Here is a 27,397-nt window from a genome sequence, read left to right as displayed (position 1 = left end):
GAAAAAGCAGCGAAACAAAAAGACACAGGGGACAGAAACAAACAGAGAGAAAGCTCTCATTCTGCGGTGTTTGTCTTCTACTCTTGGTGGACATGAGGTGTGACTGCATTGACATTTCCTGGGGCTAAAAGGCTTGTTTCCACAGTAACACTTCCATCCAAACTCTTAAGACAGCTGAGACATACGGTGTCTGATGAAGCCAATAAGCCTCACAGACAAACGTCGCCCATTATGCTCTGTGCCGCACATTTAGGGTTTAATTCATTTAGATTGGAAAAAGTACATTACCACATCTGACTATCATTTATCATCTACAGTACAATGAGAAATCAATACAAAGCAAAACAGTGATTGTGATTAGTCCCCGGCTCTGTTCAAACACTAATGAAATACATTCAGCAAGGAAATGGGGAATGGGCAGCAAATGAGAAAACTGTGTAGTATTAATATTCCCAGTGCATATGTACAACTATAACCCCCCACAGGCTTTTCTGACGGGATTGACAATAAAAGATTAATGACCATTGCAGAAATTCGCCAAGTTCCACTACGCAATTAATAAGCCATGAAATACATTAGTAAATTCAATTCATTATCTGGTCTCTGCTGAAGATCCTTCAAGGATGTGGTCTAAACAAACAGAGGCCAAAGGGTTCTGAGAAAGATCCTTCTGCTGCACATCACCGATGGTGTTGTGTGAGAGTGGGCAGAAATAGCTTAGATAAATATTAAAACAAGAATAGGCCTCAGGCTGCCCATTACTGTGTGCCTGGTTGCAATGCCTCATGTTAGCGATGATTGTTGAGGAAATGTAAAACATGCCTGCACTGCACTACACACACACAGCTGAGCGCATACAAATGGACACACACACACACACACACACACACACACACACACACACAGTCTCTGCCAATATTAAATAATATTTCAAAAGCACTTAGCTGAACAGTGCTTATATTACATATGTCCCAATCTAATCAGTGTGATGCAGAACACAACGCTCTATTCCGCTGTCATTCAGAACCTCATAAGGTAAAGCAAGAATATGTAAACAGAGGGGCAGTCATGTCTGACAGTTGTTATTGATCACAGATTACATGTCTTAAAGGAATACTCTAGCCTCCAGATGACCATTGTTATTAACTACTCACCCATTTTACACTGAATTGGAATGTTTTTCTCACATTGAAACGAAGAATCTCAAAAACTGAGAAAATTCCTGATGAATTCAAGTCATACTCGACTGCATTTAACATCAGCAAAACTATACCAAAACATCTGTTTACTAATGCTTGTTAAACTTGTGCAGGATAATCTAAGACACGTTTAACCAATTGTGCTCGGGACATCCTAAACAGACAGCCCGAAAAGTGAGACTTATCTATGGTCTCTTCAAAGCAAGACTCCATTGACAGAACCAGTAGTTTTACCTCTTTGAAAATGAGAGCAGCTGGTCCACCACTGCCTCAATCTGTAGTTGGTTTTTTGTTATGATGTGACTTTGGTGAATACGAACTAACAGCCAAGTTCATGCCATAACACAAAGACACTAACTGAGGCAGTGGTAGACCAGTAGCTCCCGTGTTCTGTGAGGTAAAATTATTGTTTTTGTCAATTGAGTCTGGCACTGAAGAGAGCATAGATAAGTTTCACTTTACATTCAATTCACCGTTGGAAAGAGCTGTTTGGCTGGGAAGAACTGAGCAAACGACTGGATGAATGAGACTTGGATTATACTACATGAGTTGTGTAAGTTTGCAAGCGCATGTTCGGACATATGCCCTGTTTCCACTTTGCAGTGCAGTACAGAACAGTTCAGGGCGGTTTATTTCCATTTCCACTGTGAAAAGTTGTGAATGGTACCAATGGAACTGTTCCATACCATCCCCATTTTTGGTAACCTTTCTGTTGGGGTACCTAGCACACAGATCTGGTACTAAAAGGTGGAGCTGTGAACACTGCAGTCTGTTGATTGGTCAGTAGCGTACGGTGACTCTGTGCTCATGGCTAAGTTGTGGCTGGTTTTGAAGCTTATCTAACCACTGTTTATACCGTGTTAAGCGATAAGCGTTTATATGTATATTAATTTTGGCCAGATTATGTGAACTTCATATATTCCAATCCTCACTCGGGGGGGGGGGGGGGGGGGGGGGGGGGGGGCGCGCGCGTTGTGGAGCGTTGTTCCTGTGGGCTATGGCAACACTAAACCCCTGAGCTTGCTTTACAAAGATACAAACCTGCTATTTCTAAATATCCTATTGAGAGAGAGACTCACTGCAGCCTGTTATATTTTCTGAAAATGTCGGCGTGCAACCCCGTTCTGAAGACGATAACGAGGTGCAGACTTCCCTCTGTCACCAGTAATGAGGACATACAGTGAGTGCTGGACGGAGCAGTTAGTGACAACAACCCCACCCACATTTAAGGGTACTGTTTGCAGTGGAAACGCTAAATGCACCTAGGGTCTAGGAACCATGTCTGAAGGGTTACTTTTGGGTTCCAAAAGGTACCATACCGAGAGTGTTTGGTGGAAACGGAGCTATAGTTTTGCTGTTGTTAAATGTGGTCCCCTTTACTTCGATTCATCAAGAATTTTCTCCGTTTTTTGGATTCTTCATTCACTGCAGGCATGAATGAAAAACTGTTGTTTTTTTCATACATTCAGTGTAATACAAGGTGAGTAATTGATATACAAATGATCATTTGTGGGGTGAAATATTTCTTAAATAGGTCCAAAACGGTGTAGTAACAGAAATTAATAAATACTTTGTCAATGTAAGCTCACTTTATGCAAAAGATAGAGAGCCATAGGTTGCTTCAAACCCATGAAGATAATCTGAATAAGGCTTTGTGTTTTGGTACTGAATGACATCCACAGCAAAAAGTATCCCTGAGATAGTAGGTGCAATTGTGACCCTACTATGTTGCAGTCAAACACAATGGAATGAGCACTGAGCAGTAATTCATTGTTCCACATTATTTTTGTGACAAATACTGCACCACGCATAATTCTCAATGCTTGAGTGTAGAGAACACCAATTATGACCTGACTGCTAATGCAGATGGTAAAAGTGGACGGTAAAAACAGATTTTGTTAGGATGGGGGATCAAATCATTTTAGTGTTTGAGTTTGACATACCTGGAGTTCTCCAAGGCAGGGACTTCTCAGACGAGCTGTATGGGGGAAACAGGAGAAGGAAAAAAAAAGAGTTAATGAATGCACTACAAACCAGAGAGACAGTGAAGTGATGAACATGAGTCAAATTGTCTGGAAGAGACAACTTTCAGCCTTGTGTACTCTTTCCTTGGGCCTTTCACAACAGGGTCACAGACGGTAATCACTGTGTTTGAGATAAAACTACAGCAAGGTCCGGAGTATACCACCTAAGAGCAGATCTAACGACGCAGATGTAAAGTCCATTCCTGTCATTTGTGTTTATCAAGACCTAAAGGTGCCTTTGGTGACAGCTAGTGTCTTTGAGGACCCATCAGCACTGACAACAACAACAAAAACTTATAAAAGTGCTACTGGAAGGTGTTTTTCCACCTGCAGCTTTAATAAACATGCTAGGCTAAAAGTACAAAAGGCCGGGAACACATCCTGATGGGAGCAGAAACAGAGCACAGACAGGTAAGGCAGGCTCCAGGAGTAAAATCAGAGGTGATCGTACAGTATATTCACACACACACTCACTGTACAAGCTCACACTGTCCTGACATCCGAATATGATCCTGACATGTGTTTATTCCAGCACAGAGAGAATCTCAGAGAGATCCTCAGCCTCCAGAGAATAATGCGGGAGAATAATGGTCGAGCCAGAGAGCGATCACAGCTTGTGACTCTGCCAACAACACTGAGGGATACCAAGCAGCAAAAACATAAAGGATACAGTGACAGTGTGTGGGAGATTGATGATGAAACGTCCTGGGTCAGTGGATGAAGGATCATACCTAATGACAAGTTCAGAGCAGGGAAGCACCAGACCAAGCATTCGACACAAAGCAGGAAAGCCACAAAAAGATGCAAACTCCAACGGTTAGCTGGAGTTTTACGGGTGAACCCACTAAAACTGGAAGTATCCCATCACACCAAATAAGAGCAGGCTGTGGGAGAAATGGTGTTTCTGCCATTTTCCATCATAGAGAAAACAGGTCTGCTTTGGCAACTGCATATTTGGATTTATAAAAAAGTTGTAAATGTATTTACTTTCAGTATCGCTATGGCGTAGCTTAGGAGTCTGCACATGTAACTATAAATAATCAACATACTTTCTGCGTTCCGTGGACACCTGTGGACACTTCGACACTAGGGATGCACATGATTAGTCGTCTTAACGATTAAACGTCTGCCCCCTTGCTAGTCGGCACCAGAAATATTAGTCTGTAAAACCAATTAGTGTTTTATTCGTGTACAAGGCTGCTTAACTGTCATGCAGCCGCCTGCCACTAGTGGGGGCTACAGAGCCGTCAGACAGCAGTCCCCCTCCCTGCAGTAATGCTCGAGTAGACTGGATGTTTAAAACAGCGCGGTTGGAAACTGGTGAGATGTCCTCTCACAAAACCAGCGCGGTTTGGCATTACTTTGATCTAGGAAATGAAAACAATGGAGCATGTAGGCTGTGTCAGAAAAAACTGTCATATAATCACTCGACTGGAGCAATGCGCAACCACATTCAACTCAAGCATTTGGATGTTAACCTGCACGGAACAACGGCTGCTGCTGCTAGCCGTGCTAACAACACACAGACAAATTGGACATTGCTTACCCGAAGCGCTGTGATCCCACCTGGTCTAAGAAGATAACGCAGCTCATCACGCCAACGACCTTGCAAGATATGCTTGCACGCTGTTCTATAGTAGCACTTCCATTGTGGACATGCAGAGTATGAACTGGCTTTTAGAAGTACAATATAACCCTTTAACGATGATGTATAAATCCATCTTATGCTTGACCAAACCTTCACAACAGGAACATTACACAGTTTCCTGCAATGAAAGTGTCTCCAGGGGGTAAGACGGAAGACGGAAGCAGGGAGAAAATTACACAGTACATATTGCAGTATGTTTGCTACTCTTTTTGCTCTTCGGCTTGTTAGATGATTGAAAGCCTTTCTTCCAAGTACTAGTGTGAACACAGCACTGATGCAGTCAGTGTAATAAAGTATTTATAGTTACTTTCAGAACTGGGTTTCACAAATATTTTCTTTCCCACTGTTGTGAAAGTTAAAATACGGAACAAGAACAACAGATATTGAATTTACGTTTGTTTAGTTAATGATCAATACTAGTTGATCATGATCAAGAGAACAGAGTCCCATTTTTATCATCTTTAATCCTACCTTAGGATCCTTGTAAAGAAGCAAACTGAAGGAATATAAAAACGTAAATGTTAAATATAACTTGAAAGCTTACCGGTAAAAAAAAAAAAAAAATCTAACTGAATGCTACATACGTTTTTATTTTCCTTCTATAAATACATACTTTTCTGAAAAGTAAATTCATTGTAACCGTGCAGCAAAGGCATTGCACTAATGATAACTTACAGTCAAGGCTGCTGCAGAAAGAAAAAAGCAGAACAGCCATGTGAGACATCTTAACAGCCACCTAATAATTACAACTCATGTACGTACCATGGAAAACACTTTCTGACAAAAGGGATAGCCATTCACTTTCTCAAAGCCATTTTTCCAAGGCTGGTTATTATGACAAACAGAGGCCAAGCAGGACACCTCGGAGCAGTGTTCCCCCTTTTTCTTTTTAATATCCTCTGTTTGCTGGTTATTACTATCAAGCACTCGATGTCGCAACTGCTGCTATTTTTCCATCTAAGGTGAGAGTCGATGAGCTTTAAAAAGCACGGCTCTCCGAATTTTAATGAGCACGCAGGCAATTAAAAAGAGGAAGTTGGGGCGAGCTGTGCTCCACTGAACCATGGCAGATGAAGTAGAAGAATGGCGACCATAATAATGATGCGCCATGCGTGCTGCATGCCGACCGGCTGGCTGGGTGAAGGCAGCGTAAAGAGATTGTAAAACTGCCAATGCTGATAAACAACAGGCCTAACCCTGACAGGACACTTTATTTCCCATCAACCCCTATGGCCGGTTGGAGGTTGCATCTTTTAGGAGTTTCGCCAGGGGTCAAGTTTGATAACCACCACCCTGTATGCTCGTAGAAATGAAGGGGGTGGTCAACTCTGGAGGTGTCATGAAATGTAATGACTCCCATCAGAACCCTTGAGTGTGCTTTCACCTCTGTCGTCGTCCAGCTGAGCCATTGAGCCTAGTGGTGTGAACTCATTGGTTGAAGCTAATCTCCATTCACACACAAATGTCCAGTGACAGCCATTTCATTTGTCCTTCTTTAGCTTTAAAGGTGTAAAAATGGTGTTGCATGTTTTCTTTATAAGATCCCCAGGAGGTGGCAGAAGTCCACTGGTCCCCTGGTGGGAAAAGTGGCTGCATTTACACTTATTTAAAACGTGGCCATTTGCATGCCAAAGACCTTAAAGTACTCGAATCTCTGTGGCAACAGTAAAGCAAGGTGAAAGGAAAGCACTTTACTACTTACAGCTGTTTTGGCTTGTATCCAAAATCATTTCATTACATCAAAGCTCAAAATTTAACTTAAAAAGAAACTGTATTGATCTTTCTGCTACAACTAAAAACATAAACCACCTAACAGTGGGCTCTTTAGTGACTTGAACACAAGGGCAGGGTAAAAAAAGAAACAGTGGGCTCTTCATGAACACTCTATCCACTATCAGCACTGTCAGACAAAATGTCACTTGATTGGTGACGATGGGCCTTTTTGACTGAACAGTCTTAGGAACTAAACCCAGGAATTAAATCACCAAGTGCAATTTTCACACACAAAGAAATAACAGAGACACAGTGATGTTCTTTGTAACTTACAAAGAGTGTTGCACAAATCACACCACAGACACGCAGAGGCGGAGAGGGATCCTGAAAACTACTAAGTAGCAACAATCTGCTGTTTAAAGCCACAGTTGGTAACTTTAACGGAAATAACTTTGTCATGTCTGCTAAAACTGTCACTACATCCACACAGAGCACTTTGGGACTGTCTGGTCACAAGCTTTCTCATTATACAGCTAAATAGTACGCTCGAATGTGTTTCAAAAACATCTGAGGTGAGAAATAGGCAATGAAGTAACAGAATCTTGATTCCTATTTGTGCAGTGCTGCCTAGTTTGACAGTTTCAGTTCTCGAGCAGTGATCAACATGACCGACATCTGTATTAAGCCCTGTTTCCACTGAGCAGTACGGGACAATACAGTTTAGTCAGGTACACTTTTTTTCCGTTTCCACCTAAAAAGTTGTGGATGGTACCAATGGAACCATTTCCCTGCCTTTCCTTTTTTAGTGACCCCTCTGTTGGGGTACCTAGCACACAGTTCTGGTACTAAAAGGTGGAGCTGCAGTCCGTTGATTGGTCAACAGTGGAGGGTCACTCTGCTCAGGGCTGAGTTGTGGCTGGTTTTGAGACTTAAAATGAAATGATGCCTTTCGCAGCAGCTGTAGACTGAGAAAACATATCTTGATTCACTGGGCCGACTGCCGGCAACTTTTAAGGTGGAACGTTGAAGTGTAATGTTACTCAATGCATGAGGTGACGACCTGAATCCATCAGCACACCTTAAATTTCAATGTCACAACTTTGACAATTTCATTAGTTTTTACTGTCTCTCTTGGATGACAGACACTTTTAGTAATGATTGGATCTTCAAGCAGCGTTTAAAGATATATATTAATTTCGACCAGGTTATGTAAACTGCATATGTCCCTATCCTTACTTGGAGAAAAAAAAACATTGTGGAGCAAAGTTCCTGTGGGCTCCAGTGACACTAAACCCCTGCGCTGGCCTTGGAAGAATTAAATGCACAAACCTGCTATTTTTAAATATCCCATCAAGAGAAACTCTCACTGCAGCCTTTTTTTATTTTGTTCTGAAATGTCGGCGTGCAACCCCATTCTGTGGACGATAAACGAGGTGCAGACTAATAAAGAAGGAAATACGGTGAGTGCTGGACGGAGCAGTGAGTGACAACAACCCCGCCCACATTTAAGACTACTGTTTGCGGTGGAAATGCTAGGGTCTAGGTACCATGTCTGAAGGGTTACTTTTGGTTCCAAAGATACCATAACAAAATAATCTGGTGGAAACAGGTCTTTATAGACTCCTCAACTGTAATTGGTTGCTTTTGTTCACATGCTGTAATGCCATAAGAAGCACTATTAGCAAGCAGAGGAATATGATTTTTTTTTCATTATCCAAATATAGTGTCAGTTTCAGCAATTATGACAAAGTTATTTTTGTAAAAGTTGCCAGCTGTAGCTTTAATGGCGATATGCTGTGATATGTGCTTTCAAACACTAATAGAAAGTACAGTACTACCCCTGAGGTAGGGACTTTTTGTAGGACAGACTAAATTTAGACCCTGTTTTTTTCCAGTTGAAACACAAGTTAAGTGCCTGAATTCCAAAAATGGTTCCTACGTTCCTTAGGGGTATTTCAGTTGAAAAGGGCTATTTTCTTTTGTGTCTATTAATAAGTTAATGGCAGTAGTTAATAGTTAATATATTTTGAAATAATCAGCTTATCCTTTGGGACTGCAACAGGCAATGCAAGCCAAACAGCTGGAAGCGAGTATTGAAGTTCTGACAAATGATTTGTAGGAAAGACACAAGTGCCTTTTAATGATATTTTCCCTTTCATCAGCTTTGTGCAGGGGCCGAGGTGTGTCCTCCCCTTTCTGACGGCTAATGTGTCAAAAATCTGGCGGTAAAAAGTTGCACTGACAGACAGACGGACAATCAAGCTATGATAAAATAATGATAGCTACTAGGAAACAGGCAAAATCAATTAAAATATATCTCTATTCAGAATAGGAATGGAGAATCACTTAATTCTTAGGACAGGTCGTCTGGTCAGGAGGAGTAAGATTCTGTCAAAAACCAACGCAGAGCGCACACTGTGTATATCAGCAAGTTATGTATTCACTCCCACACATACTAGCCAAGTGCTCCTACTAGAGTAGGCATTTTACAGCATACAAAGGCAACCTAAAGATGTCTACAAAAAAAGGAGAAAATTACTTCCCCCTCGGCTTTTCAAACAACACCAGTCACAACAGCCACGTCTAATGCTGACACAAGAGTTTCTCTTTTTAACAAAGAACTACTTTTAAGCCAATTTTCAAAACAAAGAGGGGCACATAAAAAGGCTTCTTACCAAAATTATCTCTTTATTCTAAAATGAATTTATAAAGCAGGAAAATAAAGACCTGTTTCTATTAGCCTGCCACTATATGAGAAATTAAGTAGAATACAGACCTACTTTCTCTCTGTGGGGTCTGCTGTGTAGCTGTGTTATGAAAACACAAGTTTAAAGGATCAGACTCAATACTGGTCATCCTTCAGTATCAAGATGGTACAAAGCCATTGTTAAAAATTACCCTTTGCAATGACCTTGTAAGGGCAAATATCTTATTGATTAAAAACCTAGTAGAGACAACAAGCTCATAATTAACAGCTAATTTAGTTAGTATGGTTACTGTTTTGGTAGACAATTGCCTTCTTATTAGAGGTCAAACCTGTGCTCAATTTCTGCAGGCATTCAGCTTATTTCATCCAACAACTACAGTGAAAAATATTGTTTTCATTATCATTTTTTCTTTTGGCTAGCTAAATGTTAACCTGCAAATGATCGACTGATGACAATGATCTTAACGCTGCACAAAACAGATTTGGCTGCTGATTTTTATTGTGACTGCGCACACAAAAAAAACCCTTTCATGTTGGAGGCTGTTATTATATTGAGTAAAGAAATAACACCTGGTTCCCTTGCTTTTCTTCTAAAATTAATCTTGAGATGCCATTCAGGTTGTTAAATGTCATGAGCGAGTGAGCGACCACGGGATAACCACATGAAAGCAAGTTGTTTATCTCTCCAAATACGATCGCTGGCGTTGTTGGTTACACTAAAATTGAGGTCTAAAACACAGCACTTCTTAAAGAGGAAATGAAAGTAAATAGGCCGGCTGTGTATTTTCAGAGAGCTGTTGTCCAGACCTTTTTGGCAGCACTCGAAGTTGCTCTTTACCTGCACCTCTATCTAAAAAGGGAGAAAGGGGAAATTGACACTCTTACTTCTAAGTACAGCAATCTGCTGGTAGTAGGTGGGTGTTTTTTGTAGGTCTGCAGGCTGGAGTGCAAGGACGCATCATGTAAGGGCATAGGGCTTATTATCACACAGCCAGAAGAGATCACAGAGGGCTATTACAGCCTCTATTCACACCAAGTGTCATTTATCCAAATACTGCTTCCACCAAAATGTATCATGGCCCATTTTAGTACAAATAACTGCTCAAACATGGTAGGGCGATCATGTTTGGACAAATAACACGTCTATGTTTTCAGACGTATTGGCATGGGATGGTCCTGATAGCCTTAGTTAATGACATTAGCATTCATTGGTTTATATAAACACTTTGGACACTCAGGCACTTTTTAAAAACAGTAATAAATCTTCAGCCCCTTTTACACTGCTAGATTTTCCGTGAATGTTGGGCCGTTTTGCCGGCAAGCTACGAGCGGTTAGACACACAGAGCCCAACTGGCGAGTTGATCCGAGGTGCCCAATTTTACGCCGCGTAGAGGTAAACATATTGGCGGAACCTTTTTTGGTTTAAAAAGAATGAGGCGCCCTTCCACCATGGGAGGGGCTGTTGATGACTTTTGGGAGGAGCTGTTGATGATGCCGCACGTGCGACCCACTGGCGGTGGACTAACAGGAAACAGCTGATAGCAGGAATGAGAAGCTAGTAGCAAGAGGGAAACGCAAACCTGACAGACACTGTAAAGATGAGCAACTGGGGAGACAAGGAATTGCGTGCCCTCCTTGGCCTCGCAAACGAAGAGGCCATTAACCGTAAAATGATGGGAACGGTGAAGGACGGGCCAACTTATGAGAGAATCGCCGAAGGACTGACCAGCCGCGGCTTCCCTCGGAGTACGTCACTGAGCTACACGTTTTGTTACTTGCTCATGCCCCCCCTTTGCCCCGAAAAAGGCACATTCTGTATGAACAAAGGTAGGTAGGCGGCATTTTGCTGCACCCCCCGTTTTGCACAATTCCTATTTAAAAAGGGCTATAAATACAGCAGGGAGCGAGGGAGCAAAAAGAAACTGTCAAGCTGAGCTAAGTGGATAAACTGTGACTCAACAGGCCCTTACTGTAGTCTGGGTAATCATCAAGCCTCCAGTATGTCACCCAAGTAATCAGTACCTTTTATCTTACTGTTTGTCTCATAAGAGGAAGTTCTCAATATCAATAACCATCTAGTGTAAGGGTACACTGGAAAAAACATTATTTAAATGGTGGTTAATGACTTAACTACTGGGGTGTAATGTTTTATCACCATGGTCAGGAAAAAAAACCCCTTCATAATCCTAGTAATTGACAATGCTTAAATCAATGCTCCAGTTTAATAGGCAGTCCCTTAGTGGTCAGGGATTCACAAAGAGCCCACTTCCATTCACATGTGCTGGCTTAGCTTGAGTCTTTGGCTCGGCGTGTCAGCCCAGTGTGGCAGGGATTTGCATCTCCATACAGCAGGGCTTCCCACTTAAAGGCGTGTCTTTGACTGACAATGGCTCGTCTTGAGTCGATGATATTTAAAAGCAGTGGGTTGATCCACAGGTAAAGGTCCCCTGTTTCTTTGTTGTGAGTGTTTTTCCATTACACAGCACAACAGATAAAAGAGGTTTACCTGTTGGAGGTGAGCTGTTTGCAGAGGTGCAGTACAAGCCTGTTGTCTCAAGCTGTTCATCTAACATCACACTGTGGCTGTTTCTGCATGTACTCTACCTCCCTGCGATATTAGTATACCTGCTTTTGTTGCAGAATATCTGCTAACAAAGATCCTCTGACTCAGTGTTTGACACATTTCATTTCCTATAAATTTTTCACAAAAAAGGCCAAAAAACATAAGGAAATTTTGGGTTTTCATCAGCAGTAACTTAACATGACTCCTATACAGCTTAAAGCAGCCATCTGAAAGTACAAACAGGACATAGGAGAGAAACTAAACTCCACACCACAGAGATCCAGTTAGAAGCTACTGAAGCACTGACAGCTGTATGCAGAGAGACTCTTCTCCCTCTCTATCTCCTGCATGGACAGACAGGAGTTGAGTCTTGCAACATACAAATGATTGAGGATCAGAAGGGGATCGTCAGGTGTTGGCTGCAATTGGCAAGACGTCATTGCTACCCACTTGGAGGCAGTTGGGTGAGTTTTTGGCCCAAGTCCTAAGATGATCCATCTAGGCTGTGGTTTGGCATGTTTGAACAGAAATCATGGCATGGTTTGACACAGCATGGCTGAAAGAGCCAATGTTAAAGCCCTGCAGGACTTCCCACTTGAAGGTGTGTCTTTATCTGTGACGTGCTTGTGAGTCAACGGAAATTTTTTTGTCTGCCCTGCAGGTGTTATTGTGGTCAATAACTTTCTAGTGCTGATGTCAGCATTTTTAAATTTTCTCTCAGCGCTGCACTAACACATGCCAAATTCCCTCCAGCTTCCTTGGAATATTTCTGAATGCACGGTCGTCTCACTCCAGTAAGCAGGGCTAGTGTTTTTTTTTTTAAACATGTCACTGAATTGTCGCCTGAATAATGATGACGAAGTTTATCTGATGTCACTGCAACCACTTTAGAGGTGGTTGGGCACATTTTGGCCTGGCTCCAGAGACTTGGCGCAAATTGGCGCATTTAAACTGGTAATGTAAACCCCTATAAACGTAGCATGGTTTGACTCAGCACGGCCATAATTGCCAATGTAAAAGCCGTCTAGCATGTAGTCACATGTGTCCATGACCATATTGAGTCACTATGTTTAATTCAAAATCTGACCATTATCAACAACAACCTTGTATGCTATCATAAACTGTCCTCAGTGACTAACGCATTAAAAGCTACAAATCAGTGTATAATGGTTAATCATTAGTAAAATACCCACACAGTACAACACTACACTGTGCCATCAAAACTTATAGCCTTCATGAAAGCAAAGAAACAAAGAACTATCATATCAATACTGCCTGAAAAATCTGACCATTGAACAATCTCTTAAATGTCACAGTCTATTAACCTCTATTATAATTTCCCTTGCCATGATAAGAAATTCCATTTTTAACCGGACCCAAAAGCGAGTCACATATTACTTGTTTAATAAGGGGAACTACAACTGAAAACAGTGATGCATGAATGAATGTTACAAAACACGCACACATTTCAAACCTTGACCTTGATGTTTTTATTCTGCAGGATTTTACTGTCAGTATAGTTTTTTTTCTTGCCAGCTACCGTTATTAATTCATATAGCTGTTATTGGCCAGTACCAACAGCATTCCTGTGTATCACTGCATCTCCATATCCTCTGTATCTCTGTCACATGACATTGAGGTAAACCGTCAAGCCACGCTATAATATAAGACTGGTGTCAACTCTTCTTCACAGCGGCTCTGTGAAGCCCATTGGGATATTGTACGTGGTATTGAGCTGTACAAATGAACCTGACATGTCTGAGCCACAGCAGACAGGACAGAATGTGTGGTCACTGAGGTGTGATGATCAGGCAGCCTAGTGTCTTAGCTGATGAAATGGGAATGAGTTCCCAGAACAAACTCAGAAGCTCCACACTCCTTCAACGCTGACAGCAGCGCTTCACTGAGCAAACAACACTCCACTATCATGCACGTTCACAAACACATGCACCTTCTGTTACTGATAAACATTACAGCTTAATATTTTGCCTACAAAGACAGTTTTTTATATTTTCATTTAAGCTTTACATAAAAGCGATTTGACTCAATTAGCCGGTACAAAATCCTGCACATTTAAACTGCTAACTGACACAAGTGAGTTTCTGATAAGCTGAAGCTGGGCTCAGACTACAGGAGTTTTAAAATCCTGACCGATTTTGAAATCCGGTTGCATCACGGACATAAGGAGAAACTTTGCTCATGTTCTTCTCTTTAACCCCAAACATGCATACGCAACAAGACTGCATGATATTATTAAGATTATTGTGCCAGAGGGAGCATGAATGCACCACCTCACGTGATCACATGGAGAAGCAGCTTTAAACAAAATGGAGACTGATCTGGTGTGACAACTTGTAGTAATGTTAAAAAATGCTTTGGACTGAGAAAAAAACAAAAGCAGGAGGCTAAAAGAGTCTGGATGAGAAAACATTTGGGTAATGATGGGTTGTCCATTTTTCAGTGAGAACTGAAGGTGAGATTTTAACTGTCAGTTTTAATATCTAACAACAGCAGTATGAGAGCCAACATTACCCTCATGGGCGAGAATGTTTAGCGGCATCACTGTCAGCTGCTCTGTACTAATGCAATCATAACTGCAATTGTCCAGATTTTAACTCCTTATATCCGAGATGTTTAAAATTCCTGGAGCGAACTGATGAGTGTGCGAGCAGTCTGTGAGGTTTATGACTGGATCTGTGTCAGGCTGCCCCTTGAAAATCAGAGATTCGAATCATCAGTCGGAGACACCTCACTCGACTGAGATTGCTTCAAGTTGAGCAGTCATTTTTCTGTCTTCTAGTCAGTGTGCTGTGCATTGTACTTCTGGGATGTTTTGGTCCCCAGTTTTTGCTGTGGAATGAGTGCTCTTGACTTTCACGCTACTTTTTGGTACAGAGAGGTGCAGACACAATGCAGCGGCACAGAGGAGGAGAGGCTTTGAACCCTAAGGTTCTAAGATAATTCTCTCCTCTGTTTAGAAGTGGTGAATGTACAGCTCACAGCAACTTAATACAACACAGTCTCTGGCTTTTGTTTGATATCTAGCATCTGCAAAAATTGTTGCACATTTCTGATATGTCGTTAGAATAGTTAGCTTGTTTACTACGTGAATGCCACTGTCTCAGTGAAGCTCCCTCTGAGCCCGTTCAAACTTTATATGGACAAAAATGTTGACTATTCATATTATACAGCCAAATCTAACTCCACTGACATAATTCTGAGTCGGGCGCAGCCTTGGTTCTGTAAACCTCTCACATTCGTAAATAATCTGGGCCGAACATCAGTACTGACCAAGGTCCCAGACTGTATTTCTCCTCCGATTGTCTGGAGGTGTGAATCAGGGATAAATTGGCCCAAAATTCCTGTAGTCTGAGCTCAGCTTTAGATAACACCGGAGCAGTTCTTTCCATTTCTAAATAACAGGACAGGAGGGGGACATTTTTAGATTTACAGTCCAATCATATTTGAGCTCACTGGGATGCTCCATCACTGTGCCATAAGGTTACACTATGGAATACGGTCACTGCTGTGAAGGATGAAAACGCCATGTGTTGGATTGTGGCTCTGTGTGTGCGTGTGTGTCTGTGTGTGTGTATGTGCAGCTTCTCATTACCTGCTGCTACCAGCGCCTGGCGACTCGGCCCCGAGTCTGCATCTTTCCAGCTGATTGGCCACAATCTGCCTCTCCACTTCCAGCTCCCTGGTTAGCCGCTCAAACTGGAGCTCCTGTGCATAAACACAACAACAACAGAAAAAAGACATGGGACAGAAGGTCAGGAACACATTCTCATCACAGTGAGCATTACATACTTCGATATGACAAATGTGAAGTCAATACGAGGGAGGCAGGTTGACAGTTTGACAGCTAGCTTCAACAACATTGTGCTTCATCGCGGCATGTTGGGTTAATGATGACACAAAAAAGGGGCTTAAACACACTGCGAACAAGCTAATTCCAGATATAAATGTTACCTCAAAAGTAGCTTAAAAAATAGAGAGCATGCACATTCCCATACACACACACACACACACATACACACACTCTCACACACACGGGCTATATGGTACTGCCATTTCTCCAGCCCACACAGAGAGATAAGCACCACTTCAGTGGGTGATATTTAGCCTTGGTGGCACTGTTCCTATGGGAGTCGAGTAGAAATCAGCATTTGACTAATTATCTAGCCTGAGCGAGGCTATTACTTGCACAGCTCTCTAGCTCCAAGCACTGCATCATGACACTCATAAGACACACACAGGGCCTTTTGTACACAGACAAATGATTGCACATGCACGCACACACACACACACACACACACACACACACACTCATTTGCATGCCTTAGAAATACCTTTATGGTCACCCACACCACTACCATGGCAGTATCCTCACTTGCGAGCCAACACTCAGGTTTTTTCTTGCAAAAAGGCCCCACTCACCATGACTCTATGTACAGATGGCAGGATCCTCGCCTGCTATCCTTAGCTGTCCCATGTAATGTCCATTACCATGGTCAATTACAATCACAGCCAGCCGCTTTAAGGCACAGGCACACACACACACACTCCAACCCTCAGCCTCTTTTGTGACCTGTCTGAGGAAGTTTAGTCACTCCACGACACTAAGACCAGCCTACTTTTCACACCTCCTCTCCCATGTTCCCTGAGGGTGCACTGAAATTTCCTTTCACATTGTAGACACGCTCTACTCACCCCTCCCCCAAACCGCTGCTTTAAGCCCTCCTCCGCTCTCCTCTCCTCTACCTCAGCTGTAGATATGTGAAGCTTAACTGCAGTGAGAGGGAGCATGCAGAAGGGGAACCTGCTCAGTCCTTTTTCCTTAATGACATTCTTTCATGTGGCTGAGATACCTGCGCAGTGCCATGAGCAACCCTGATTACATCTTGTGCTGCGTGTATGCAAATAAGATACAACAGACCTTCAATTATCCAAAAGAAAATATTTGTTATCCTGATGCTTGATGGTGAAATGAATATACATGGTATTAAAATACTAAAGAGGACAGCATGGTGCAGAGGAACTATTGTTTACCTTCATTACAAGGTGGGGGTGTGCTGGATTGCACAAACCAGTATAAAAGCCTGCAGTCATTGCCAGTGGCTGTATCCTCTGGTAACATCGCCTTTTGCAGCATTTAAACCAAATCCAATGACAAAATAGTGCACAATGTATCCACATCTTGATGTGTAAAATCAATTTTTACTGAACAACAGTGCAGCTAACAAAGCACTGCTGATCTTCATGACAAATAAAATGCCTTTTCAAGAGCTGCTTTCCAATAAAAGCTTTGCAGGGAGGAGTTTCTGCTTGAAAGCTGTTATTGTGAGGCAACAGCAGAAAATGTTAACTTTGCTTTAGCTGTTATAAACCAACAATTGTGAGTAATTATACTGAGGAAGACCATTAGTTAGTACTGGTGATAGTGGATGTGGTTGAAAAATGTGCCAAGCCACCCGCATCTCTGCCAAGTTTTTCACTACAGAGGTGTTTTCACATTCTTCTACTGAAGCAAACAATGCCTGTGCACTTTCTTTACATCTGAGATTTAAACATACTCCGGGCAAGCTAGATTAGGTGACTAGATTAGGTCACTAAAACGAAAGACAATCGCTGTCGAATACAGGAAACACAAATCGACTGGGGAATAGACGTCAACACCAGCAAGGAAACCTGAGAGCGGACTTGTCAGTACAGAGAGCATAGTTTGCATTAGCATAGTGAAAGTTTTGACCGCAAACATGGAGGAATGTGCAGTTTTTGGATGAAAACCAGACCCTGGATATAGATATTATTGTGTGTTTCACAAACTCCTATGGCTGTGTCAGTCACTGCCATATAGCCTAGAAGCTAACTACATAAATGAATGGAAGATGCTACATGCTCTTATCATTCCAATACGTTTGCTAGTTGCCAATTTTGGAACAAAACAGACTTCTCATCTGAGTCTAGGTCTGACTGAGGCTCAGACATGTGTGGCAGAATCTCTCCCATGTTTCCTCTAATGCTAATGCTAGCATTCTTGATGCCTGCTGCCTTTTCATCGGTCAACCTGGCACCGATCTCCCATAGCCAGACCCACCAGACCACACTTTGTTTTAGCACTGGTGTAAAGCGAAACATAGTGCACGAAGCGGTGGTAGGCAGGGCCTGAGGTCAGATCCAGAATTTCTGAATGAGGGAGAAAGAGTAGCTCTGCTTCCAGCCCCTTTTCTATTTTTATGTTTTATGAGGGGAAACCATGTTAAACAAAATATTAACCATAGCAGAGTATCTATACTTTAAAACCTGTCTTTAGGGGACTTCAAACAAATTATATAATTAGAAAAACTACTCCCGTCAGTGTCATTATCTTTGGTTGAATATTCACTTATTCACATGAGCTGCCATTTGCTATTAGAGGAACACACAAGAACGCAGTGCAATTCCCTTGTATATGATCGAGTAAATTACATTTTCACTTTTAGATCATCCCAATCATTTTATCGCCCAGCACAGGCCAGTGTTAAGATGCAGTCTCCCTCGGAAATAGCAGGGATCATCCCTGCGTCTGGTTGTTTCTGATACAAGACACACCCACAAGCTAACAGAGTGCAGATACAGCTCCGTGAGCAGGACAGAGATAGAATGGCCACAATACTGATTTACTTAGAAGAATAAATGAGCCATCAATCTTCTGTGTGACACATAACCCCCACTGAGAGATTTAGTCGCATGAAAATTGCCAATTTCAACCTTTCATTCCAAACAATCATCCCCGTTTCCATTCTTACTTTTCTCAAGACAGATGTGGCTCAGTGTGAATAATCAAAACACTGAGATGTATTTCTGCAACACCTATGTGCAGACCGTCAAGGGGAGAAGGACATATTCAATTCATGGGCTGTTTCTGACAGCATTCAGTTTAGGAAATTGGCTGTTACAAAACATCAGGGTTTTTTGTTTTTAGCAAGAAATGGTGAGATCTGAACACTTGTTCCTGCACACACACTCCTTGCAGAAATGCACACAGAGCCTGAAGGTCACAAACAATATGGACTCTTCTTGTACCAAGCCCCAGGGCTGAACTAAGTGATGCACAATGTAGCAGTGATTGGCGGCAGATTGGCACCCACAAGAGAAAGTCTAAAGACTGAACTATTGTGACACCATCCTGCACACACAAAAGACACCTGTATCTTGTAAGTATTTACATGGCTGTGGTAATAAGATGACTTTGGGTGGAAACAAGGGATATGACTTAACGTTAGACCTTCACTGTATAAGAGAGAGAGAGGACATCGAATAATAGTGACAAGAGGGTGAGTAAGAGCGATACAGAGGGAGAGATGATCCAAACACAGTCTACTCGATACAAATCTGGAATTACTCCAGTGTGTGATTCTGCCACCAACGTGTAGGAGAGAGAACATAAGGTGAGAGTGACAAGAGAGGGGTATAATCCATATGGACACATACAGATTACACAGGAAGGAGAGAGAAAAATTGAACATTCAATTATTTCAGCTGCAACAATTAATGCAATTTCAACTAATCCCCGTAAATTCTGCCCAACCTTGCAATTTTGTCAGAGTTTGCATGTTCCCCTCGTGTCAGTGTTGGTTCTCTCTGGGTACTCCGGCTTCCTCCCACAGTCCAAAGACATGCAGGTTAACTTGTGACTCTAAATTGCCTGTAAGTGTGAACATGAGCGTGAATGTGTCAGCCCTGCTATAGGCTGATAACTGGTCCAGGGTGTGCCCCGCCTCTTGCCCAATGTCAGCTGGGATAGGCTCCAGCCCCCTCTGCCACCCCTAACAGGATAAGTGGTTTCAGAAAATGAATGAATGAAAGTGTCTCTAGTGAACTGACAAAGCAACTAATTATAATATTCTAGTAGACGACCTAAAGTTTAATTTGTAACATTAGTAATTTATATAATAAAAATTGATACTTGGCACTGATATGTTATTGTCACACAAAAATAAAGCGACACTATGCTGTATCGATTCCCTCCCCCCCACTCCTAGTTGTGAACATGTACCATGCAACATGCACATCTCACATTTACAAACTAAAATTACAGCTAAAGATCAAGCAAGGCTAATCTCTGATATTCTGCATGAAAGCAGGGGTTAGCTGTTTTGCAACACAATTCAGGAATGGCTGAAACATGTTGAAACAGATAAGAAAAATCATCGTGACAGAGGCTGCTGCACCTAGATCTAATGAAAGAGCTGAAAGAATCAAGGTAATGGTGCATGGTTAGCGCTATCTTTAGTGTAGTATGAATTACGAACTCAGAACAGTGCGGTTTTATTCTCACTTGGACAAGATGCCTTTGATTTTCAATGAATTAAACATAAAAAGCAACTATTCTTGCACTTGCTCCTGCAATTTTCTTGTAAAAAAAACAAAAAACATTGTAAGTTTTTAGAAAAGCTGCCGTGAAATTGGGCATTTTTGGCCGCGACAATCCCAAAAAGAGCCTGCAAAATCCTGGAGGGACTGATAAATACAAATGGACATATGGATTCTCATTCATTCTCAAACAAACACCCCTACATACAACAATATGATACAATTAATCTTGCATGTGTAAAGCTTATTGAGTTACACTGTGCTTGTCATGTATGAATATGCAGCAGATGCTTGTGGGAAAAAAAACACACAGATAGACAGAACAAACTGTTTTGTTTACCATCTAAATGGAGACAGAGATTTCCTGCGTCTGCAAATGCCACTATTCTTGGCCCACCATTTCTGTGCCTTCTTTCTTTTAAGCTCATAATCCAATTGTTTTGTTTGGCAGTGTGTCACCTCGTCAAGTCTGGCAACTTCATCTTAGGCAGCACTTCTCATTACACGGCCGTACATGCAAGGCACAAGAGAAATAAACAGCTATGCCTTTCTTAATATTTGACACAAAGTGTGGCTGGCCTTCAATCTGGCTGATTAGATGGTCTGTGATCTTGATCAAGCGCAGCAGAGAGAGACATCTGTTGCAACCATAAGGCACTAAGGTCTCTTGTCACTACTGATATTCAGAGCTGCTCCGAGGCTATAGCGGGCGGGCATCCTGCCTACGTGCTCGCCCCGACCCTGCTGTTCTCTTACTATGGAGCAAGGCATGGAGGAAGTGTGAGGCTTCCTGCATGAAGCTGTGTCAACCAGGTCTTTTTGCAGCCCTGTTCTGAGTATGTATATTAAAGGGATACTTTACAGATTTCCAGCTAGCTTTGTATCATAATGTGGGCAGTGTGTGGAAATGAACTGTGGTAAACTTCCCTTCATCCTACCAGCACCCTGATCCTCCTGCTCATCTCTCAGCTCAGCAGTGAAACAAGTCATCCAGTGGATTTTTGCTGGCTGTAGGGCTGCTGCTGGAACTGCAGATTGTACTTTCGCATTTTTGCGCTTGCCACCACAGACACAAAGAGTATAGAAGTGGATCGAGAGAGACCAGCTGCTTCCTCTCTCACTCAAACTCAGACCATTATCAGATTGGTAAAATTAGGCAGCGCTGATCAAGATTCTGTTACTGTTTTGGCCTTTTTCTTGCCTAAAATGTTTTAATAAACATATTTTAGTGCACTGTTTGGCTGTATTACGAGAATCTGTGAACAGGAAGTGGGCGTCATACTGTTCCCTGTATTGTAAAAAATGCAGACTGATAAATCTGGGATTAAATGGTCAAACTAAGCAGTACTGATAAAATACAAGCCAAGACTCTGTTACTGCCTCGTCTAGTTCTCGTCTAAAATGTTTTCAGAAACTGAATGTTTAACTGTTATTTGACACTGGTGCCAAAAACTCAACAAAAAGGCTAAGCTCGCAGTAAGTCATTCACCAGCGTGAGCATTTAAGGGACCAATGCGGCGTTTTCTACCTCTTCAGCAAAAGTAAATACCACAGCTTTTTAATTCTGGTCATATAGCTCAAAATTTAAAGTATTTGTATCTTTTTACTGCAGAGACGGCCTACTTTTATGAAAAGACCATCTTTCTAGCAGTGATATACTTATTTTATATGGTTGTTTTCAATAAATTGCCTTTATTTTTAAAAACTGAAACACGATTTCCATCAGTGAGGATGGCACATACTTTTGAGAAGCAGGAGGATGGCACAGGTAAGATGGCCTCTCTTTGATCCTATAGCCATGACGCAACGATGCAATCTTTCTGTCATGCCGAGTTTACTCGCTTTTCAGGTGACATTGGGGATTACTGCCATGCTTCTCTTTACAATCACAATCTTAGGCTTTTATTTGCAAAAAACAAAACAAAAGTTTCACACATTTAAAAAGACTTTCCTTATATCTATAATTAGCTTTTGATAGCACAGGGCTATATACCAAAACGGGCCCTGGTCTGATGAAACAGGGACAAGAATCACACTCACAAGTGGGGCTCCTATTAGCCATGGAGAGGGAACACTCACTGCTCCGTGTAACTCATTGCACTTTCCATGCTTGGCCCCTGCACAGAATGGGACACATCTATTCAGTGCAACGATCCACCAAGTCAGACTGAGCACAGCATTAATGACCGTTAAGCAAGGCCTATGCTTATTTAATGGATGAGGGCGCAGCCTTGGTTGCTACCAGGCTTAGTGTGGAAAGGGAGGACAGAGACAATGGGTGGCCGACTTTACTGTACCAACAAGGCCTCTAACGCCTTTATTTGCCATTATAATGTGCCTGTTGGGCCTGATCTGCTTGTAGACCCAGAGCTGAATCAGATCCTGTCCCCTTGTGTCCTCAGATGGGCCCTAAAGAAACAGATGACACACGGCAGCAGACCACGCTACCAATATACAGGCTCCCTTGTCATCTTTATGGATGCTGACAATACAAGACCCATCTGAAATGCCTGAAGTGGCTCCTGCCCGCTGCTGGTTCAGCACATAGACGCTGGTGCAGCATAGATAAGAGGGGGAGCTTACGCACACACATACCCCAAATGTCATACAGCTATATTAACATACACTGACTTACACATGCACTCTATACAGCCCTGCTACATCACCATGTAAGGTCAATTAAATAATATACAGTATACTTGAATTTAGCACAGAAAATGCTAACTGATGCTAATCTCACTTATGCTACTCTGAGAACTGGGGTTATGCAAGTAACCTAAACTTTTTAGATAAGCTAGACCAGAGCATAAAAGGTTGAAACAGATCAGTGGTGTTGTTTTACCCTCATTGTTCTCCGTGAAGTTGGGTGGAAGTGATGTAATGTCGCCCTGGCACGTGTGTGGTGTGAGCACTGCACCAAACTCACTTTAACAAAAAACAACTTTTAAATGCTACATTGCCTGTCAGCAACCGGTCATGTTGTAACTTGGGAGGCAATTTAGCCGAGTGTGCTCTGATTAATTTGGCATGTAGTTAGCACACCAGTCATAATTTTGTTTTACTGGAAATTCAACTCTTGGCATTTGGTACTGGTGTTCCTCGGCTTTCACAGCACATCAAACCAGATTAAAAAGTGACATATTTTCATTCTTTTCTTTTCAGTTTCTCAACGTTTGAGAATGGAATTTGGTGTTGTGGCAGGCAGCACAGTAAGTGTTTATCTGCCAGACCAAAGCAGTCAGCCTGGGAGATACACTTTATTGCAGGGTTACTCAATTTGCTTTGACTAGGGGCCTTTTTTTGTAAAACGACAGAAGGCAGCCAGGGCCCAGTTCATTAACAAACATTAATAATTAATATATAAGTAATTAGCCTGGACCTCTGTTTAGGGTCCAGGGGATCCTTCCCTTCCACATTTTTTTTTTTAAACAAACAAGCTCTACTTTCGTGCTTTTATATGCAAGAAAGAATCAATTTATTTTTATTGTGTATCAGAAAATGGTCAGAGGGCCACCCAGCACCCTACATGTACGTTGAATATCACTGCTGTACTGGATGTCCCATATTTACCTTCTTCAAAAAATAAATGTTTCAATCTTGACCAGTTGCAAAAGACAGATTTTTTGTGTTTGAGTAGAAACCATCCATGAGAGAGGCTGCTGACTCTGTGGTAAACACAAACTTGCCAATTGAGCCAAGCTCTTCAACCGTGATAAGACGGATTGTCTGTGATGCAAGGAAAAGACTTTCTGCACTGCACTGGTTTCAAACATATTTCACACAATGACTGGTCAACCAGCAAACTCTTGAATTGTTGTTTCCCTCCCTCAAAAGGTGCATTCAAATAGACAAACAGAAAATGTGAACACGAGCTGGCATATACTGTACCGAGCTTTTTACCTTGGCGTGTATTTCTGCTAACAATCTTAAATTCTGGGGAACTTGAATACATTATTCAATACATTTTTTATGAATATCTAATGTTGGCCAGGTTTGGGTGTTTGAATGTCATGATTGATTTTGGAAGATTTTCTCTCAAGTCAAAATGAAATATTATTGTTGGAATTGCATTTTGCTACAAGTTTGCAAGTTACTGAACCTAAAAAAATGTTCTTAACATTTAATATTCCTATTAGAAAGATGTTTGCTCAAGTTTGGTGGCTCCTTCCCTTACTGAGAACAGTGAGGATAGTCCGCTTAAATTTATGTCAGGAAAAAGGTTCGACATCTACATCTTGTTCCACATCACTCCACTTGCTTACTGCTATCTAGTTGTGTGTTCCAAACACATGTAACACACAATGGCTATATCAAATATTTCAAATCAGTCATGGCAATGGCATTCAAATTCTAAATCAGCCTGTGAACTGAATTGAATCTGGGCAACTTCTTTCTTTCCCATGTCTCAGTTTAAACCCGGTGTTTCTGCACATTTGCAGATATAGATTAGGCAACATTATATTAGCTTTGTAAAGTGCAAAAGTCAAAGTTTATTTCAAAAAGAAAGAACTTCAATCCACATTTGTTGGTGTTTAGCCTGTCAAAAACAGCACTTGAACTGTGGTCAAAAATGGTTTGCTCTCCAGCTTGTTGCACACAAAGAGAGGCACGCACCTGTATTTACAGGTCGGTCTAGCTGCAGTCTAACAGCAACATAAATTACATTCATAACCACAATTACAAAAATCTATTTCAGCTCTAACACTGTTAAAGTAAATAACTTGGGTTGTTCCAAAAAAAACAGATGATACTATATATCTGCATTTACTTGGCCACCATTTCTGTCATACCATAATGTTTCTATTAACCTAAGGGCGTGATTATAATCCCTTATTGGATTAGCCTGCTGCCTACATGTGTTTCTGCTGATGCAACTGACGATTTATATTACAAAGTTGATTTAATAATAATAATAAAAAAAGAGCAACTAATTTAATCCAATAAATCAGTTTATTCAAATTGAGGATTTTATTCAAAGATTTTTCATTTTGTTTAGGGTCATGATGTCATAAAACATGACAACAGACATTTGAGGCTTCATTTTAAAACCTCAATAAAAGCCTCAAATGTTAAAAAAAAAAAAAATGGTACAGCTCTATTACACACACTATACATTTGTAGCTAGTGTGGTTTGCTAGGTCACATTTACATTTGTCCCTACTATTCACAAAACATATGAAAAGATTTGTGATGCCATCTCTCTAATCGCCATTACTGGAGAGGAACGCATAGTCGTGTCATCTGAGATTTACCATCCGTGCAACCTGAACAGATGCATCATTTCACCTCCTGTACATAAAACAAGGAACCTACAACATCATACATGCCGCATGTGATAAATTAAGATAATGTGGTGCTGTGCTAGTGATGTGTGAAATTGTGCATGAATACTCTTGGTAACTCAGCACCTTCCTTTATGTGACAGAATAATAATTGTGAGCAATACATCAGAGCAATCTCTGCCTAATCCTTGGTAGTGAGTGTCCAAATCCCACTATTAATTAAGACTTGAGATCTTATCCTTAATAGTTCTCGTTAGCTCGAGTGCCGCCCATGTGAGTCTGTGGTAAAGTGTGTTTTGGTAGTGCTGTGATTTGGGTCTGGGCCTGGAAAGATAGGGGCTGCATGTTCATTTGTGATGTTGGGATCCATTTTGCATAACCAGTGCAGATGGCTTTCCCTCTTAACCAAAGATGAGAATCTTACAGAAATATGTTTGTTCATTAAGTGGCAATGAGGCTTGACAGCTCTGCATCCTCACCGCAGTGTGGCAGACCCATTCCAATGAGAGCGCGACACCGCTGCGCAGTGGGAGAATGACAGCAGAGGTTAAAGGATTTCTGCAGCAGCAGGGACAGAGAAGCAGGCCCGAGGTGTGAGCGAAGAGAACAGGCCTCAGAACAGGCTGTGTGACCAGACCTGAAGGAACCATGCAGTGCAATTACTTACAAAAACTGCCACAAAGTCACCTTGTTAAAATACTAAGGTTTGAGGAAACTGGCTGCAGCGTCATGCTACAATAGCAGAATTATAAATAAAGGCATTTAAAAATAATGTAAAGTGGCTTGCTGAGGTAAGAGAGTGTACAGCTGCAGGCATCGCTATAGGTGAATTACAGGGAGAAAATTGCTTTAGCACCCACAGCTGCACCAGAGCTTTTATACTGCATAAGCTGATAATGTGACAAGAGGCCACAAACAGAAATGTGAAACATCATTCACTCTCAGATAATGGAAAAGCAAGTTTACAATAGAACACCATTTCTGCCAGGATTAATAATGCGGCATTACAAGCATTTAGAGCAAGAAAACTTGCAGAGCAGCTAAAGTGATTCTTCAAGTTCCTCTATCCAGAGCAAATTGACATACTGCGGGTGTATACACAGACATGGAATTTAAGGTCAAAGCCGAATAAATACTGTTGCAGAAGTTGGGTTCTTAGAAAATGTAGTTTTCTGTTGCAGAGCTAATTAATTATTGGCTCCATGTGTCCGATGACGGGTCACACCGCGGGGACCTCCATGTTGTACCAGCACACTGTAGCTGCTTGTGATTCTGTGCTCACCGAGAAACAGTTTAATCAAATGTTCCTTGGCTGAAATGTACTTGTCTTGCAATTTTGCGGGAATTTCCTTTTTGTTTTTTATAAGAAATCTTATTAAAAAACTAAAACAAACTGGTGTCAAGTGGTATGCCAAAAGCAGTTGTATTTTAGGGATGACTCCAACTTGGAGCTTTGCATCAACAGGACAATTGAGACATGATCTGGAGTAGAGCTGCCCCCCAATAGTCGACCAAACATTAGTCGACCAGAAAGGTCATTAGATTTCATTGTTTGCTCAGCTGCAGAAATAAAAAGACAAAAACATTCAACTCTATTAGGAGTTGTGCCTTGCCAAAATAAATCAAAACATATTTGACTGGACCATGGGGGAATTTAATTTGAAAGGACAGACACAAGAAGAGGCCACACTTGGCAGTAAGACTGAAGTCACGTTACAAAAAAGGCACAAGAGTAGTGCCCAACGCCCAACCTTGTGTTTTCCAGGTGATTAAATACGCGGCATGTGTACGACCCTAGTTATCAGGACTGGTATCTGCTGTTATTACACAGGCTAGTTAATAACACGTCGGGCAGGAAATCCAAAGTGTGGGATCATTTTGAGAAGGTGAAGGACGAACCCA

General features: G+C 41.6%; 1 protein-coding gene across 12 annotated transcripts in view; it reads right to left on the bottom strand.

The window, feature by feature from the left end:
- pkp4 (plakophilin 4) overlaps positions 1 to 27,397 on the bottom strand; it is a 124,649-nt gene that overhangs the window by 63,637 nt on the left and 33,615 nt on the right. For 11 of the 12 annotated variants that reach the window (XM_033617591.2, XM_033617592.2, XM_033617595.2 and 8 more), the window contains 2 exons: positions 15,469 to 15,581; positions 3,143 to 3,177 (listed from right to left, as the gene is read on the bottom strand). In XM_033617591.2, the coding sequence (XP_033473482.2) occupies positions 3,143 to 3,177; positions 15,469 to 15,581 (148 nt within the window). Of the gene's footprint in view, positions 1 to 3,142; positions 3,178 to 15,468; positions 15,582 to 16,295; positions 16,432 to 27,397 lie in introns of those variants that run through there. The other variant, XM_078174467.1, reaches the window with a different exon arrangement.

This window comes from Epinephelus lanceolatus, chromosome 14 (genome assembly GCF_041903045.1).
Source record: "Epinephelus lanceolatus isolate andai-2023 chromosome 14, ASM4190304v1, whole genome shotgun sequence".
Taxonomy (NCBI): Eukaryota; Metazoa; Chordata; class Actinopteri; order Perciformes; family Serranidae; genus Epinephelus; species Epinephelus lanceolatus.
This window is presented reverse-complemented; position numbering and strand designations above follow the sequence as displayed.